General features: G+C 37.7%; 1 protein-coding gene and 1 long non-coding RNA gene across 8 annotated transcripts in view; one reads left to right on the top strand and one right to left on the bottom strand.

Moving 5' to 3' along the window:
- The window catches only part of PIK3CA (phosphatidylinositol-4,5-bisphosphate 3-kinase catalytic subunit alpha), a 43,636-nt gene that overhangs the window by 5,422 nt on the left and 21,413 nt on the right, over positions 1–16,801 (bottom strand). For 4 of the 6 annotated variants that reach the window (XR_010071727.1, XM_063339593.1, XM_063339595.1 and 1 more), the window contains exons 5-20: positions 15,572–15,817; positions 14,628–14,713; positions 12,618–12,723; positions 11,340–11,492; positions 11,097–11,231; positions 7,206–7,330; positions 6,739–6,820; positions 6,100–6,264; positions 5,430–5,533; positions 4,119–4,290; positions 3,671–3,777; positions 2,991–3,112; positions 2,388–2,466; positions 1,227–1,397; positions 581–698; positions 265–416 (exon numbers count right to left, since the gene is read on the bottom strand). Coding sequence is in view for 3 of the 6 variants with exons in the window: in XM_063339593.1 (XP_063195663.1) it covers positions 265–416; positions 581–698; positions 1,227–1,397; positions 2,388–2,466; positions 2,991–3,112; positions 3,671–3,777; positions 4,119–4,290; positions 5,430–5,533; positions 6,100–6,264; positions 6,739–6,820; positions 7,206–7,330; positions 11,097–11,231; positions 11,340–11,492; positions 12,618–12,723; positions 14,628–14,713; positions 15,572–15,817 (2,123 nt within the window). In the remaining 3 variants the exon portion in view is untranslated. The remainder of the gene's footprint in view (positions 1–264; positions 417–580; positions 699–1,226; positions 1,398–2,387; positions 2,467–2,990; positions 3,113–3,670; positions 3,778–4,118; positions 4,291–5,429; positions 5,534–6,099; positions 6,265–6,738; positions 6,821–7,205; positions 7,331–11,096; positions 11,232–11,339; positions 11,493–12,617; positions 12,724–14,627; positions 14,714–15,571; positions 15,818–16,801) is intronic. The other 2 variants (XR_010071728.1, XR_010071729.1) reach the window with 1 other exon arrangement.
- On the top strand, positions 3,666–13,511 carry LOC134517749 (uncharacterized). 2 transcript variants are annotated; one of them, XR_010071730.1, is made up of 4 exons: positions 3,666–3,780; positions 4,289–4,405; positions 6,924–6,968; positions 13,357–13,511. It is a non-coding gene; the product is annotated as an uncharacterized LOC134517749 (long non-coding RNA). The 2 variants fall into 2 exon arrangements; XR_010071731.1 differs by having other exon boundaries at positions 3,692–3,830.

The raw sequence follows: 16,801 nt of genomic DNA, 5'->3' as shown, positions 1-16,801 counted from the left end.
AATTTATCTTTATACCCATGCATGCTGATCCTGCAAAGCTCAAGTGAGATTTCATGAACCAAAGGCCATGTAAGTGCTCAGGCCATGTAACCACTGATTTACAAGTGGTTGGATAATTTTCAACTAAAGAATTAGAACATACCCACTGCAAACCAATTAAAATACTACTTTTCAATTAAGAAGACTAATTATTAAAGGTCACCAGTAGCAAAGCGCATTTTAGGTACAAAACACGATGGAAGCTCAACACTTCAAAGGGCTCACCTTTCAAACTCCCTTGTTTTGGTACATTCTTGGGCTCCTTTACTAATCACTATTAAGAAGTCTTGTGTTAAGACAAATGGCACACGTTCTCTTTTGTAACCAAATTTTTTCTTCTTGTGATCGAGGAAGTGCCCAAAGTCAATGTGAAACAGCTTGGAAAGACAGAAAGGTATTTTAAGATTAGGAACTCCTTGTTTAAATGATGTCATAGTAAAATTGATCATTTACTTATAGTTGAGATGGATTTTTTTTAAGACAAACTCATGTCAAAGTGAGAGATGACATTAGGCTATGTTTTTAGAAGAATGTATCTTACTTGTCCATCATCTTTTACCATGATGTTACTATTGTGGCGATCACCAATGCCCAGTATAAAGGTAGCAACACAGTAGCCAGCACAAGAACGTGTAAACAAGTCAATAGCTGCATCATACCTATTGAAAACAAAGAAAGGAGACATTTTCCTACAGGTATTCTAGTAATACAAAAGTGCAGATTTTTCTCCCCCCCTTCCCATTAAGGAAGGGACAACTTCTACTATCTTCTCTCAATGAAGCTGAGTTCCTGGACTTTTTATCACTTTATCAAAGTCAGGAAGAAATTCAGCATCCTCTGAAAACAGAAGTCCTTACAGTTAGATCACGTGACAGTAAACACGCTATTAAAGTGACTGTCCCTCTTTTGAAGGCCAGCAGTTCTCATTTTGATGAGCTACTGTTAAAATACAGACTTAAGCCACATCTTCATAGTTCTACCTCCAACTTTACCACCAAGAAGTCACAAAACCACCCAAAGTAAGAAGAGCTACAAGGAGGAATACTAGGCAAGTAAGGGCAGGGAAAAAAAACCACCACAACCGAGAGCAGATGGACATAGTTTCCCACTTGATGAACTTTAGTTCTCTTGAAGTTTCCATCAAAAAGAGCACACGAACAAGACAAACAAGCAACAGGAAATCTCACATTTCTCCTTTGTTCTTGTCCTTGAGCCACTGATGCAATGTATGGCTGTTGAACTGCAACGCTCCTTTTAAGCCTCCTTTACACTGAATCTGCATGATGGTATGAGAGCTCCGCACCACCTCGATGAGTCCCACACAGTCACCAATAGACAAACAACCATAAGGCAACATCCTGAGAGATAAAGGGTTGGGTTTGGTTTTTTTTTTTTTGAACAGAGTTAAGTTTTAAGACAAAAAGCACCAGGCACTTTTGATAACCCTTATCAGGTGTCATCTGTTACTTACTTTAGGATATGAAAATCTGTGTTAATGTTTTATAGGTGTATTACCATTAGTCTTGTGGAAAAAACGTACCAGGTGTTAGTACAGTAACATGCCAGCCACTGTATCTACCAGTGTCATTCTTCAGCTTTGTATCAGGACAAAACGTTAAGACAAAATTTTATTAACATGTTCTTGGAGGTCTTAGGGAATACAGTGGAACAACTCTTAAAAAGGCATTCATCATGATTTACCGAGACCTATTCAACTATATTCAAAGTGAAGTACTAGAGACAGAATCTAAGCATTCTGAAAACCAATTTTAGGATTTCATGGGTTACTGTAAACAAGCAGCAGACAATACTTTGTATTTAAAACCAGCATGGGACCTTCAAAATGAGTTTCCGAACAGCACCTGAACATATTACAAAACTGCATTCTGCAGAAGGTACTCTACCCACAGACTATCTAGAGGTGGAGAAGCCACACACGTCAGACTGGGCAATACCTACTTTGTGTACTGAAACGAAGATACCAGCTACAAAGAGTCATTGGCTCAACAGGGCCGCAAGTTTGGCAACTTGTTGAAAGCAAACCCTACAGATACCATCAGTAGACCAGAGACAGCTAGTGTGTGTTAGCTCCTGGGATGTAAATCCCTCCTACCCACTTGAATGAGCCTTCAGTATTTTTCAAATATGATCGTATGTTTACAGAATCCAGTAGTTTAGCTAACTGAAGGTTACTAAAAAAATATTAAAAATCGCTCTAACGTGTACAAGCATGCTGACTTATAGTATTTCATTGCTTCCATTGTCCCAAGGGTAATAAATCCCTAGTAACAAACCAACACAAAAGCCATTAAGAACAGTATTGCTTGAGAATGACCTCTAATGCTTACCGAAGATCAAGACCCTGATTTTGCCAGATGTTTTCCATAATTCTAATTATCTGAAGTGTCAACATGTCCTGACGCAAGTCTGGAATAGTCAATACACAGAGATTGCAAATTTCATAACACCAGAACACTTTGTTACATCTTAATTTACTTTTCTCCCAAAAAGTATATCTAAAGGAAATGAGGCTTGCAGAGTTTAGTGTAGGGTTTTTTTTTGCTCAATACAGAAAAGCAGATTTTAAATAGTTGAGAATGACGATGAATTTGTGGTGGCGATTTCAAAGCTGTTTAAAAATATACAATAAAAACATGACAACGGGGTTATAGATTACACATCTGTAATATCTTGAAGATATTTTCAAGTAAAAAAACCCAAAGTACTAAATAGTATCATGTTCCACCACAACAGACCAAGCATCTTAGAAAATACAAAATTTGTACATGACTGAGACAAATACTAATTTGTACATACTTAATTTTTCCAGAGATTATTTTTAAAGTTTTTTTTTAAATATATGTATTTTATACGCTTAGAGAAAATATTGAACAGTAGGCTAGGAAAATAAACAGATATGTAGCTTTTGGATTACACTTATTTTTCCTTACCGTCTCCATTTTTAAAGATTATCTCATTGTTCTGAAATAACAATTCAGACATAATATCGGGGTTTTCCCAGTTCAACCACAAGGGCCTTTTTGCAGATGACATTATCCTGCACTCCTCAAGCCTATAAGAGAGAGAAGATTTCTATGAAAAGGGCACAATTTGATTGTCATACCATGTTTCTGTACCACTACTAAGTTCTCCCTGTTTTCTTCAAACTCTTTGTACTAGTATCAAACTAAAGATGCACAAGTAACTGACAATCAACCGCTTTTACTTTCAGCTTCAAACTGGAATAAGTAAATGCAATATTAACCATTTGCTAAGCCCACCAGAAGAGCTGGCTATGTTGTAAGTTTTCCTTTGGCAGTGTGTGTTCCTTACAAACGGAAGACAGACTGCAGACTGGGTAATACCTACTTTGTGTACATTTCCTTCCAAATGGAAAACACTCCTATCACCTTAAAGGAACAGATAACTGTCATCTTGTTCTCTCATTTGTTAAACCATTAGACTGGAACTACTTCCTTCTTTATAAATTAGTCTGCTACAAATTTTATTCAGTTAACTTTGAAGATACTAACAATTAGTATGTTAAACATTTAACCTTAGCATTGCTAATGTTAACATTACTATGCAGTTTTTTAAACAGCTAGACAAAATTCAAAACTGAAGACAATACCGAAGATTTCCCAGTTGATGCGCAGGATTAAGAGGAGAGATAAAACCTTGTAAAGCGTCCATGAAATCTGGCCGTCTCATTTGTTCAACAAGAAACTTCATCTGTACCTGGTAAATAACCACATTCAGGTTTTGAAAACACTAACTGCATGTAAACGAAGGTAAGTATCAGATTTTAGCCTTGGTTTTAAAGCATGCTTTTGCACAGTCCCAACATCAGCAACTCCGCTTAGCCACGTATCACACAAATTGAAACCCTTAATTTTAGTTTTGTTGCCTTAAGAGGTAGACAACAGCAATGCACACAGAAAATATTACAGCTTCTAGGATAACATGCTATCTACTGAAGTTAGCATTAATACTTTTCCAGTTAATCAAATAAAACACAACTCTAAGTAATTCCTGTGACTCAACAGCAATAGTTTTGGTATGTGGACAGCTTGTAATACCTTCTGGGTCTCATCTTTTTTTTCCTGCTTGAGAATATCTGTGAGGTTAATCAACTTCTCCATAGCCTCCACCTGCCTGCTCAGATGCTTTAGGTACATTCCACATGCTCGACAATAGGACTCCAGAAGTAAACCAAACCTCTGACTTACAGTTTTATTGTGCATTTCAGACCTACACAGAGAGGAAGAACGGTTATAGCTTAAAGACAAGACCACTTAGAGGTGCCAAAAATGAAGCTATACCTGTAACATCTTCCCGATGGCTGCTTATGGATCCTTCTTTTCAGGTAAATAACTTGTATTGACCTCTCACAATTCATCTCATTTTGACTGGATTGATCAGACTTCAGTACCTTTTACAACTAATTCAGCACAGAGTGTATAGGCTTTCCCCCCATTCTTTCTTGCTCCGTCCTGTCCTTTTCCACCCCTTGCCTTTATTCAAAATCCATGCTTCCCAGAAACTCTGTAGTAAACCTCAAGCTTTCAACTCAAGTTCCAGGTTTCTTTGCTGAGAGCAAAGCTAACCTGTTTCATTTTTGACTCCTATTTTCTCATTTAGCCAATCCCAGGCTGTGGCCCCTCTAGTTTCCTTGTTCTTACCTAATACATCCCCTCAAACAAGCCTGATCAGGCAACTTATTTCATTATCCTTGATGATTACCAAGGAAAGTAGAAAACTGAAAGCACAAAGATTCCTTGCTTCTATTTCTGTGTCTGATCATACTGTCTTAGAACAGCATTTTTAGGTGAGACTTAGCTAGAATTCAGTATTACTGTAGGCTGATTTATGCTCAGCCTTCTCAATTACAGAAGTCCATTTTATACTTGGTAAGGAAGAACACAGATATTTTGGCTATCAAGCTCTATAAAGTCTTTAATAAGCACGCATCAACAGTTATTTTTCAAAGCCTTATCTGATCAAATTGGGCAGCTTTCTTTAGGCCTCAACTGTTTCTATAATTTTCTGGAAAAGACTGGTGAGAGATCTGGCATAAAAAAAATAAATTTCCAACAGCAGAAGTCTGTCCAAGCTGTAAACAGCTAACAGTATGGGAGGCTTCCAGCTGTCCTACTCTACCCTCCTTTTAGAAGTAGAAGACTATGTATCTATTATTAACTAGCTTTTGAAACTGTAAGGGATAACTTCTATTAACAAACTACGCATTCAAGCTCTTAATGAATCTAAAACAAACTTTAAGTGGCAATATTTTCCTAAAAAAGGACATTTAGTATGCCAAGCCTTTAGACCAACTAATTATTTACAGCTAATAGGAGTCCCACCACCCCTTAGCATGATATTAAGCTTACTTTAAATGCCAAAAGAAGAAGTGTCCTATCCTTTGATTGGTCAGTGCCTTCTTGAGTAAAAATCGCACAAGCTGATTATCTAAATACTGTTCATATTTCAGAACCTAGTTAAGGATAAAGAGAAAATAAAAAAAATCATCTGCAGTTAGTATCTCTATGAACAATACACAGATTAAAGGCAAGTCAACAAAAAGCAATCTGTGTTCTATGTTAAATTTTGTAGAACGACTGATCTTGGTATTAATATTTGCATGTGTTAGGATTTGAACGACATCTGCTAACAGTGCATTGGCTGCCTCTATTTCAGGAACTTCCCATCTGATGCTTCCTTTACTGTTACCAAATATTTTAGCCTCAACTTGCTCAAAATTTTGAGAAGATGGTTCTGCTCATACTTTCCCATATGTTAGGACAGCTGAAATAGCTGCCTGTTCCAGTCGGTAGAACAGTTCTGCATCTCTGCAAAATCCTGGCATTTAATAACAAGCAAAACCACAGCACTACAGAAAATGAACTACATTTCATATCCTCCTCCTAACAATAATCCGCAATGCAAACAGGTACTTTTGATGACCTCTTTTTCACATCATCTTAACTTTTGCTGTATTTTAAGCCTCTGTGATTATTGAATATACACAAGACATGACGTATACCCAAACACGTTATATACCTGTACTAGCTGGATTAAGTACTGAGACAGTTTGTCATCTGTCAAGTACTTCTCTAGACACCGAACTGCAAAAGCTCGCACCATTGGATCTGGATAATTACAGTCCAAAAGCTCCATTGCTTGCTCTGGCTTGATTGGAGGCCAATCTTTCACCAAACAGTACATCTGTGGACAAGAAGTCCAAGCACGTTACACGTTTGCATTGATTAGGAAGAAGTTCTAACGCACAGCCATTAGAAGGTATCGTCAGACAAAAACTGCATCCAAGTAGAAGCTGTCTACTCGCCAGTCCTCTCTCAACAAACCATTTGGCATTAGTTGCCAGCTGACTTTGTTATTTTATCCACTATAAAAAGAATGAAAACAAAACATCACATTTAACCATAATTGACAAATCAGCAACATAACAGCGATTCAACTAATGCCACCAAGAGGAAATCTTAAGACTCAGACTGAGCTAAAGAACAAGAACTATGGACCAGTCTGATCAGTCAATTGTAGTGGCACCTTGAATCATCTAAGTTCTCATTCAATGCATCATGCACACATAAAGAAAACTTCTGGAAGTTAAAAACATGTTAAAACAGCATATCTTAAATCTTCTTCAAAACTTAAAGCTAATTCAGTGCTATATGTTACCTGCGCCACTTCATCTCTAGAATTCCATTTAACAGACAAAAGTAATTTGGGCAGAATTTCTGGAGTATTCACGCAATAGTGTCTGCAAAAGAGAAAAAAGTTTTATGTACAAAATGGCATTTTTGCTTTGATAACCATCTATTATGTCCCCTCAGTCTTGCACCTTTTTCTTCCTTTGTCAGCAGAATCCGATTGATACCATAAGGTGGTGTCAGGAACCATGCATGAAGGTAAGATCACAGTAAGGGGGAAAACAAACTAATTCAACAACTTTTTCTCCATGGCCTTATGCACCAAGACATACAATGCAGAGTGCTTTAAAAACCTTTTCTAAATGCCAAGCCCAACAATACAGAAGAAAGGGAGCAAAACCCAAGACAATCACAACAAATCTGGAGCAAATGGGATGAAGTTCGACTGTGCCAACAAATGGGTTTTTCTTTGGTTTGGTTTTTGTTTTTAAATACCTGTGGCTCCAGAGGAAGTCCTTCTCTTGCTCAGTGATTTCAGACAAAGGATCTCGTGTACATATGGCTCGCAGTTGCTCCTTGTCGCTTTCTCTTAATTCATTATCTCTAGCTATTCTGTTACTCTGCAGAGAAAGAAAGCGGTCCATCAACCCTCCACATATTTTTTTCTGTTGTCATATGATATACATGAAGTATTTTAACAGCATAGCAACACTTATAGCCTATGTCATGCAATACTATCTTGTTTCATTTTGTTATCACTGAGGACTTTAGATTTAAAAACAGAGAGAGGAAAGACTATGCCTTTGATTTCTACAACTGCTTTTATTTAGTCACTACTGGGACAAGAGGAGGTATGTTCCAACTAAATCAGCTGTGTAGAGAAATAGCAGCGGTTGACATCTGATGAACAACAGAATGCAGCACAAAATGAAACTGGTCATTTCTGTCTCCAGTTTTGAGACTGCTGAGAGCTGCTTAAAGGAGTGAAAAAGAATCAGAACTGAAAAAGCAGAGTATGGGGATGAAGCCAGGTAAATAAAAGGTAGAACACTGTAGGAAAGCCTGAGTAACAAGATGACAGGAAAACATCAACCAGAATTAGTGTAAGATATTCCCCAAAACGCACAGAAAACAGAACTGGTACTTGCTGAAATTAATTTTAGCCATTTAATAGAACCAGCTTAGACAAATGGTAGCGGTATTGAAACTAGTACTACTTGATTTTTCACAGCTCACATGCCAAGTTCAATTTTTCTCCTACACTTTCCATTTATTTCATTGAATGTGTTTTTTGCAAAGCAACACACGAAATGATGCCGTTTCCGAGGTTTCAACTACAGAATCAATTGCACTGCAAATAAGAAATCTTAAGCAGCTTCTATTATTGCCTTTAGTATAAAATACAATTGTAACAAACAAGTTTTGACACTTAAAATGAAGCTATCCCAAAAATTCTGCAAGAGCTGAACAGTTATAGCGAACTCACATTTTCACACTTGTATGATATCTACTACTACAAAAAGAGAAAGATCAACTCTTTCGCAAGTTCAAATTGTTTAAGCTGTAGAACCAGTGTTTGACCTCTTGTCCTCCTCCCTCCCTAGGCAATTCCTACTGAACACATTAAAGACGACAATAAGCAAGAATGAACTGAGCTTTGTCAGCCAGTTTTGTTGATGGAAATTTTCAACTGGTTGAACTCGTACTTTGAAGCAGAAATATCTACAGGTCCTTTACAGAAAGTCTTTGCAGGGCATCTAGCTTTAAAAAAAAAAAAAGCTGAAGAAAAGAACAATCTGAAATTTCCAGGTAGGAGATCAATGCACCCTTTAAAAGGGGAAGTGGAGTTATTTCTAAGAACATGCACAAATACAGAAGCAGTTGCTAGGTTATACCACAGGATATCTGCTCCAGACTGAAAGTTTTCTACTTTACATTTATCTTCAGTTACATAAATTGTGTATTCTCACAATAGGTTCACTACTGTCACATGGGACAAGAATATACTGGTATGAATCAACCAACTCAGAGGATTTTTAGCACCTTGCCCTGTTCGTGTGATAGTCTGAGATCTTAGTGCACCAACATGGTTTTTTTATTACTGTTCTGAAGCAGATGGACTGGACTTAGCAGTAGGGGGCAATTATTCAGGACTACTCTCTATGTGGCACAGGAAAATTTCTAGAACACATTCTTAAATATTATGGTAACGGATACAGTGCAAGTAGCAAAGCCAGAGTCATTCTATAAGGAAATTGATGGATAAATGACTTTATAATCACCCTACTCCTGCCATAAGATCAAATAGTTGATATTGAACAAGTGATTTACTGTACATATTCAACTTGATTCTGAAAAAGTCATCCTAAAGAGTAAGTGAAAGTCAAAAAAGTATAAAATGTACCTGCATAGTGGGTCAGAAAGATCATAGTTTAGGTCAAGCCCAGAAGGAAAATGCATTTATCCTGTTGCGGTCAACACCAAAAACGTGAAATTCTATGAATTGTGGGACAGTAAATTAGATTTAATATTTGAAAATTCTTTCATATTCGAGATATTAATGGACCTATGAATGATCTCTTATAAGTATGTATTAATTGATTTTAAATGCAGTGTAATGCATTTCAAGGTTAAACCAGAAAAAGTTATGTTCTTGGTATCATAACAAAAACATTTATATAGAAATCATACCTCAGTGACTGCTTTGCTGATTTTGACCATTTCAGACAGGCATTTTTTACCTCTTTCAGACATGGCCAATGCTACACAGTAAACTAGTATCTGATTTTTGAATGAGTAACAACACATTGCCTTTTAACTCCCTAAATGTAGTTAATATTACAAACAGCTATAAATACGCACAGTATCTGAATACAGGAAGTTTGGCTTTGGACCTGAAGATACCACACATTAAAAGATAAAGGGGACAAATACAATACGAAGAGATAATAGTGATGTTCAAACTTACCAAGCATTTAATGAAATATGATTTAAGAGAGGACAAGTAACAAGAGGATTTTTGGCAGACAACAAGGAGGGTTGAAAGAAAAGCGGCATGAATAATGAGAAAGAGAGACTAAAGCACTGATAGTTTGTTTCCCTGTCAACTTAGGCATTGATGTAAACAGGCTTTCTCCATATTTAACCACTATGACCTTCTTCTATGGTATTGCAAGGATTATCACAAAAAGCAACAGACTAGAATTTGAGACTTCATCCTACCTCAGTTTGTTGGTTTGTTTTGTTGTTTTTTTTTTAATTATAAAGTGTGAGTTGATCATTACTTTGTCACTCAAGTAAGAGCTTATTAACCTCACCATTTTCTATTTTTGCCTACAGATGGAACAGAGTTGAGCATATATAAGGCCAGGTAACAGGCTGTGTTATAGCAAAGGAATGTTATTTACCAAGAGGCCAGCTGTCCTTAAGCACTTAAGAGCCCCGCAGCACTGCTCAGTCACAATACATATCACAAGCAGATATACCACTGTATGATGGGCTTCTTGTAGAGTATTAAGAGAAATCAAATGCCTACAAGCCTTTGTTTAGGAGATGTTGAGATGGGACTGTTATAAATATAACCAGAATTCCCAAACTGGAAGCTTACTGACACCTACGCACTTTTTGGCACAGCGAAACTTTCCACCCCGAAACTCTTCTCACAGAGCACAAAGCTCCCTTGGGGAAACTCTCAAGTCTTTGAATCAGCCTCCAGAAGAAAATGTAAGACATATCAACTGATGTCACAGCCTTGTCTTCAAATACATAGCATTTTTAGCTTTACTGCTTTTCTTTTTTTCTCCTTTCAATTATCCAAAACGCGCTTTTAAGAAAGCTCCAAACCTCACCAAAAAGCCAATTGTCAACGCACAGATTTTTTTCATGGAAGAGAGGAGATAAAGGACTACACTCACGTGTATGCTAATCAATTCCCTTAGAATTCCCTGTACTTATGGTCATACCTAACCCATTAAACAGCCAGTAAAGAGTTATAAGCACCTTTAGGTTACAAAGGAAAGCCTACCTGTAGACATGAAACTGCAACAAAATAAAGTATCATTGCAGGAGAATCACAACCTTTCAAAAGTTAAACTACAGTAGTTTAGACATCTGAATTACTGATATAAAAATGTCAAAAAGGCCCTATCAGTTTGCAGTTAGACAGTTTCTCTTTGAGGTGTTTTGGTTGGTCAGTGAAGCATTAGGTCAGCTTATTGGTAATACAAAGAAATGGGAATATATTACTCATATTTGCTAAACACAAAACAAAAAATTGATTTCTTGCTTTTACAATAAGTCAGTTCTCTTTATCACTAATCTACCGAGTAAAATAAATAAATACTTTCGTATTTTAGTAGCTAACATTGGAAGGGGAGTTTGCCTTACCAGCCCCGCATAGCTGTAGTTAAACCCCAGTTCACGGGATATAGTCCAATTGGCATGTTCTTCGATCACCGTCATATCTGGAAACTTTACAGGATTGCTAAACCAATCAAATTCCAGCTCTAAACATGGAGTTTCCTATATAAAAGGAATTTAAATTACTTTTTCTGTTGAACGATACCAACTATAATACAGCATATTTGGAAAGTGTACTCCTAAAGAGGAAACTGGCATGCAAATACTTACCTTATTTGGATTTGACCCAGTAACACCAATAGGATTCAACAAATCCTCCAGCCCATGAGGTACTGCCCAAAGATTCAAAGCCATTTTCCCAGATACAAGAGTGTCTGTGTAATCAAACATGTTTATATTTCCCCAAGCCAATGGACAATGCTCCTTCAAGAGATTAAAAGATGATATTTTTAGTGTCATCTATTAATTACTGCAGAGTGAGTCAAGGAAGATAACATTTCCAGCCCAAAGCAAGCTCTTACATTCCCAGATTAGCTGAAAGCAGGTTGTGGAAGCTGTACTATATTTTTCTATGAATGACTGTCATGGCAGTTATTTTACAGAACGGTATCAAAATACTTGCAAACATATGCTTACATTTTCCCCATATCAAAATAACTCAAGATAATGGAGAGAGAGTTTTTGTGACAGATAGAGACTGCAGCGACAGGACAAAGAGCAACAGTCATAAATTGAAAGAGAATAGGCTTAGATTGGACATAAGATTTTTTGTTTGTTTGTTTTAAAAGTATGATGAGGGCGGTGAGCCCCTGGCCCAGGTTGCCCAGAGAAGCTGTGGCTGCCCCATCCCTGGAGGGGTTCAAGGCCAGGTTGGACGGGGCTTGGAGCAACCTGGGCTGGTGGGAGGTGTCCCTGCCCAGGGCAGGGGGTGGGACTAGATGATCTTTAAGGTCCCTCCCAACTCTAACCATTCTATGATTCTATAAGATTCGTAAATCTGGCTGTAGGCAAAAAAAAAAAAAATATCTAGTACCTGTGACACACACTCAAACCCAGAACTGAATGATGCCAGTAGCTAGAATTAGATGCCATATGTAGATTTGTAAAAATTACTATTTGTGGTCTGATATTTGCGTCAGATGCTAAAGTAGCACAAATTTTCTTTACTTTAAAAAACAACTCTAAATTCAAGTATAAATACTGCCTTTTTTTAATAAATAGGTAACTTATGGGTTTAGAAACTCGAGTTTAATGGCGCTTGCACCTCAAAAGACTAATAGTGATCTTTGTGTCTGGCAATACAGTATAGATATGATTTACAGCATTGAACGGATAAGCTTTTTTCCATGTTGTTTAATTTCTGATCACAAAGAAGTGGTAGTCTGAATTAGATACAAGAAGAGAAACACACAAAACACAATTTTAATCAGATTCAAATCAAACATCGGACTAAGACTTGTTGTCAGGACAGCATTTAGCAAACATCTTCCTAAATTTGAGTTCAGTAGCTTTTGTTCGTTAGTGTATTAAAGCCATAAAGCATTTTACCTCCTTAGCACCCTTCCGGCCTTTAACGGAACAGATAGAAAGGCAGAGCCGAGCAGCACGTGGAAGATCAGGAATGTACATGTCATACAACAGCCATTCATTCCACCTGTAAGATTTCAAAAGCAGAATAAAACTAGGCTAAAGGAGAGCATGGAGACAACTGCATTCAAACAACAGTTATACTAAAAAGCATTTGGTATATTCCCACCTAAACTGTGTATGTGCATGAAGAGTACACTTTCTTACCGAAGAAGGGGCCTCCCACATGCATTTGACCACATCTACTCCTTCTGGGAACGGAAGCTTCCCCGATTAGCCTTCTAGCACCAACACTGTTTCAAAAGTCATGCTACCTTCAATTCCTGCAAACTTAGCAATAGGTTTGTTCACTTTCACTCTTGAAAGCCTACTGACTGCAAGTGTCAGAGTAGGTATAACCTAAAGATAATGGATTTGCATGTGCTACACTAATGTAAGGTTTATTGTGAAATATTTTTCAATTCAGGGGAAAAAAAAAAGTGGGAAAAATGTGGCATAGCTTTCAGAATTCAACTGAATTTGAACTGCTAGAAAATAAGCAGATAACTGCAAGATGGGAATACAACACAGAAATAACACACAAAAATCCAAAGCACTATTCCTAATCCAGATATTATTCTATTTATCATAATAATAAGAGAACAGATTGGTTCTACAGGAATACACATTGTTTTCATGAACTTTATCTCTCAATTGGCAGAACTGAGCTTTTGAAGAGGAACTTTGAATACAGCGTGTTTTCCTAAATGGATTGCCATGCTGAATTTTCTCAGTTGGAAGAGGCTGCAGCTTCCAAGGACAGCATTAAGTTTTCAATGTGTCTTTAGCTACTAAAACAGTTTTACAAAGAAGTAACTGCCCAAGCCCTTCTCTAAGAATGAATAAATTGGCAGATAAACTTTAATTCACTTTTCTTATGTGTTCATTTCATATAATACAGGTCTGTGTGATTATATCCATGTTTTCAAGCCACAACCTTCACCAATTTTCCAAGAAGATTTTCTCTCTCAGTTAAACTATCACTTCAAGTGTAGCTACCTTTGGAGACACTCAGAGGGAGAGGCTATTTTTCAGTAAGTACATATATTATTATGCCGTCTTATTATTACACCTTAATAGAAAACGTACAGACAAAAATATTAATATATTTTGAAACTCTCAAAGCGCAGAAAATGCATGTCAAGAATGACTTCTTAACACATACTTTGCATCTTATCCTAGCAGATGCTGAAATTTCACACCTCGTTAGTCAAAGTTACAGGCAGAAATTCAACATATTTTAGCTACTTTTTCTCAATATGTTTACATATGCTAATATAAAGCTTCTTTCTGCATGCTAACGGCACTTTTAAGTTCATGTGATTTATTTTTCCAGATAATATTCATGGTAGGTCAAATCTCTTGAACATAATCAGCCCAGAGCTGGCAGTGACTTCCATGTTAGCAAACGATACCCATCTCTCTGCACTCAGCGGTTCTGCTTTGGCAGGCACTACACGACCTCACTGAAACAAGTTTGCAAGTTACATTACACCACACTGCCTCCTGCTGAGGGTGAAATCTGAACCTGCAACTGGAACACCTCCTGTTGATCCCCAGTCAAAACCAGAGCTCACCTGCCCAGAGTTATGCTGATTTCACACTATTAATGGCTAATTATATTGGAGTTTGAGGCCACTACAAATGCACGTGTAAAACAGATCCATTCAGTAAAGAAATTATACCATTATATGCAATGAGACAAAACACTTGCGTTTGAATTAGATTAATTCTATTTATAAATATAGGGTCAGGTAACAATGTTCTTTAAAAACTTAAGGCAATTGGACTTAAGGACTAAAAAACTTAAGGAATTCCTGGCAAGGAGCTCTATCTGAAAAATGGCTAAGTCGAGCCTTTACTCCTTCAGTGCTATCGTTTATGATGCCCTGGAAGTCAGGTTCTCTATAGCCGTTCAAGTACTTGGCTTACCTGGGATTAGAACAAGGTACCCTCTGAGTATTCACATTGTCACACAAAGGTTCCCCTCCATGGTAGATACCTGTTCTAACATAAATCTGAAAACAATGGTAACATTAGTACTATCTTTGAAACGTTACTATAAACAAGTTTCTTCACTGCTATCAACATGTACTATGATTACAACATATTACCCCCTAATTTCCATCAAGTAAAAAACAAGACCAAATCTGAAAACTAAACAGCCCCACCACTCCCCAAGCCAAACTGATTCATGCTCTGCAACCTGTGAAGCACAGTACGTAAGCACAACCTTCTAGAAAATAAATGGTCTTTATTCCCATTGATTGCAAAACTAGTTCTTAAAAATACAATAAACTTGAAATGAACTCTAAAAAAGCCTGGACTTCATTTTCAATTCATCTTGTGCCAAGCTACAGTGAAAGAAAAGACTGAACAAGTTCCAAGAAAGTTTGCCAGGCTTGTAGTATGACTTCAATGGGACTGAACCCTACCTGCCTTTTCTCCTTGATCTTCCCATGCCTCCCTTTTTAAAAACAAAGATAGCAGCACACTATCCAGCATCCCCTCATCAAAAGTATTCCCCATTACTGCAATACATTCTTAGACATAATAATTATTTAGAATATAAGTAACAACATGGGGTTTGTTCTATCCATTACATACTCGGCTGCAATGAACTATGCAAAATGAGTTCTGCTCCTATCAGGCAGAATATTTAGCTAAATACCACAACTCACGCCTTTTAAGCAGTACACAGAACTTTTCAGATGCTACACATAGCTCTGTTTGTTAGAATCCAGTGCTTAAATTTCAATAACAAAGTCATCTGATTTTCTAACATGTTAAATAACACCTCTTATTCCAATGCAGACACAGAAAACTCAAGGAAATCGTGAGCTGCTGAAAACCTTATATAAGGGTCCTTGCCTTACCTTGTCAATGTCTCTAATGTTCACATTTACATAGGTTGCACAGAGAATTCTTATTCTGAGAGCACTATTTATAGTCCAGAGGGATTTGGCTGTAGCTTCTCCATTCATGTAGGGTGTAGCTGTAGAGATACGCCTGGAATAAGACGGCATTGTAAAGGTGTCCAGCGGTAGCTGGGTGTACAGGCTTTCCTTAGCCATCAGCATCAGGTTGGGCATGCGACCAAGCATTATACAGCTTCTTATGTACTGCAAGAAAACAAAACCAAAATTCAGTATGTTTTCAGAGTGTACACTCTTGGTAATCTATACCGAAAAATACTGAGGAAGATATAAAAGAAAAACAATTTTAAAGAGCTTATCATTGTCCCTGTATGTACACACTTCACAGCGTTTATAGTTGTAACATCCAACAGTTTAAATATGTTGTTAGGTAGGATCACATGGTAGCGCTTCATACAGATTTTGAGATATGAACAACGTCTACGACAGTGGGAGGTTGAACTGGAGACAGAACAGAGCTGACAAAATGACTGGTCAGGTTTCTTGTAGTGCTCCTTAGTTCCGGCGCTGTGCAGCGCAAACAAAGCGGACTGTTGTGCTTCCAGATCCGAGCTGTTCCTGGAGGCAGTTTACCTGGTTGTGCCCAGCATGCTGCTGTACACTGCTGTGCAGACCTGGCCCAGGCCACTCAGATTCCCAGTAATAGGCAGAAAGCACAAGAAAAATGTCAGACACACTCGGTTTTGGTTCAGTTGTGCGTACTACCTCCAGCTCAGCACCCATTCCAGCAGACTCTGGCTGTAAGGCTGTACAGTGTCTGTTGAGGACTGAGTGCCGACAGCATTAATCTGGCAACCGTACCACAAAATACAACACAAAGACAGGTCCAGCCCTGGAGCGTAATTAGCAAGCTCTTTCGCAGCACAGTAAAGGCATACCAGATACTTCTGAAGAAACCACTCTAGATCAAATAGGTCTAGTGTTTGATCTCAAGATGACTGTGTGAAATTATTCATGTATGCCTGCACTTGTTCCCCAGCTCCCACAGAACAGAGCTGCTTTTCCGATTATTCAGGATCCCCCACCCCCCTTCTCTCTCCCATTGCTCTGGAGAGCAGATCGTCAACCATTTCAGATGAAGGAATGGAAGCTGTTTATTACAACAATACATTCCTCAAAGAGGAAGCAGCAGCAGTCTGTCAGGAAATCTACAGGGCAACATTGTCGTCT

Source organism: Chroicocephalus ridibundus, chromosome 6, assembly GCF_963924245.1.
Source record: "Chroicocephalus ridibundus chromosome 6, bChrRid1.1, whole genome shotgun sequence".
NCBI classification, from domain to species: domain Eukaryota; kingdom Metazoa; phylum Chordata; class Aves; order Charadriiformes; family Laridae; genus Chroicocephalus; species Chroicocephalus ridibundus.
Note: the sequence above shows the minus strand (reverse complement) of the source record. Positions and strands in the feature narration are given on the sequence as shown.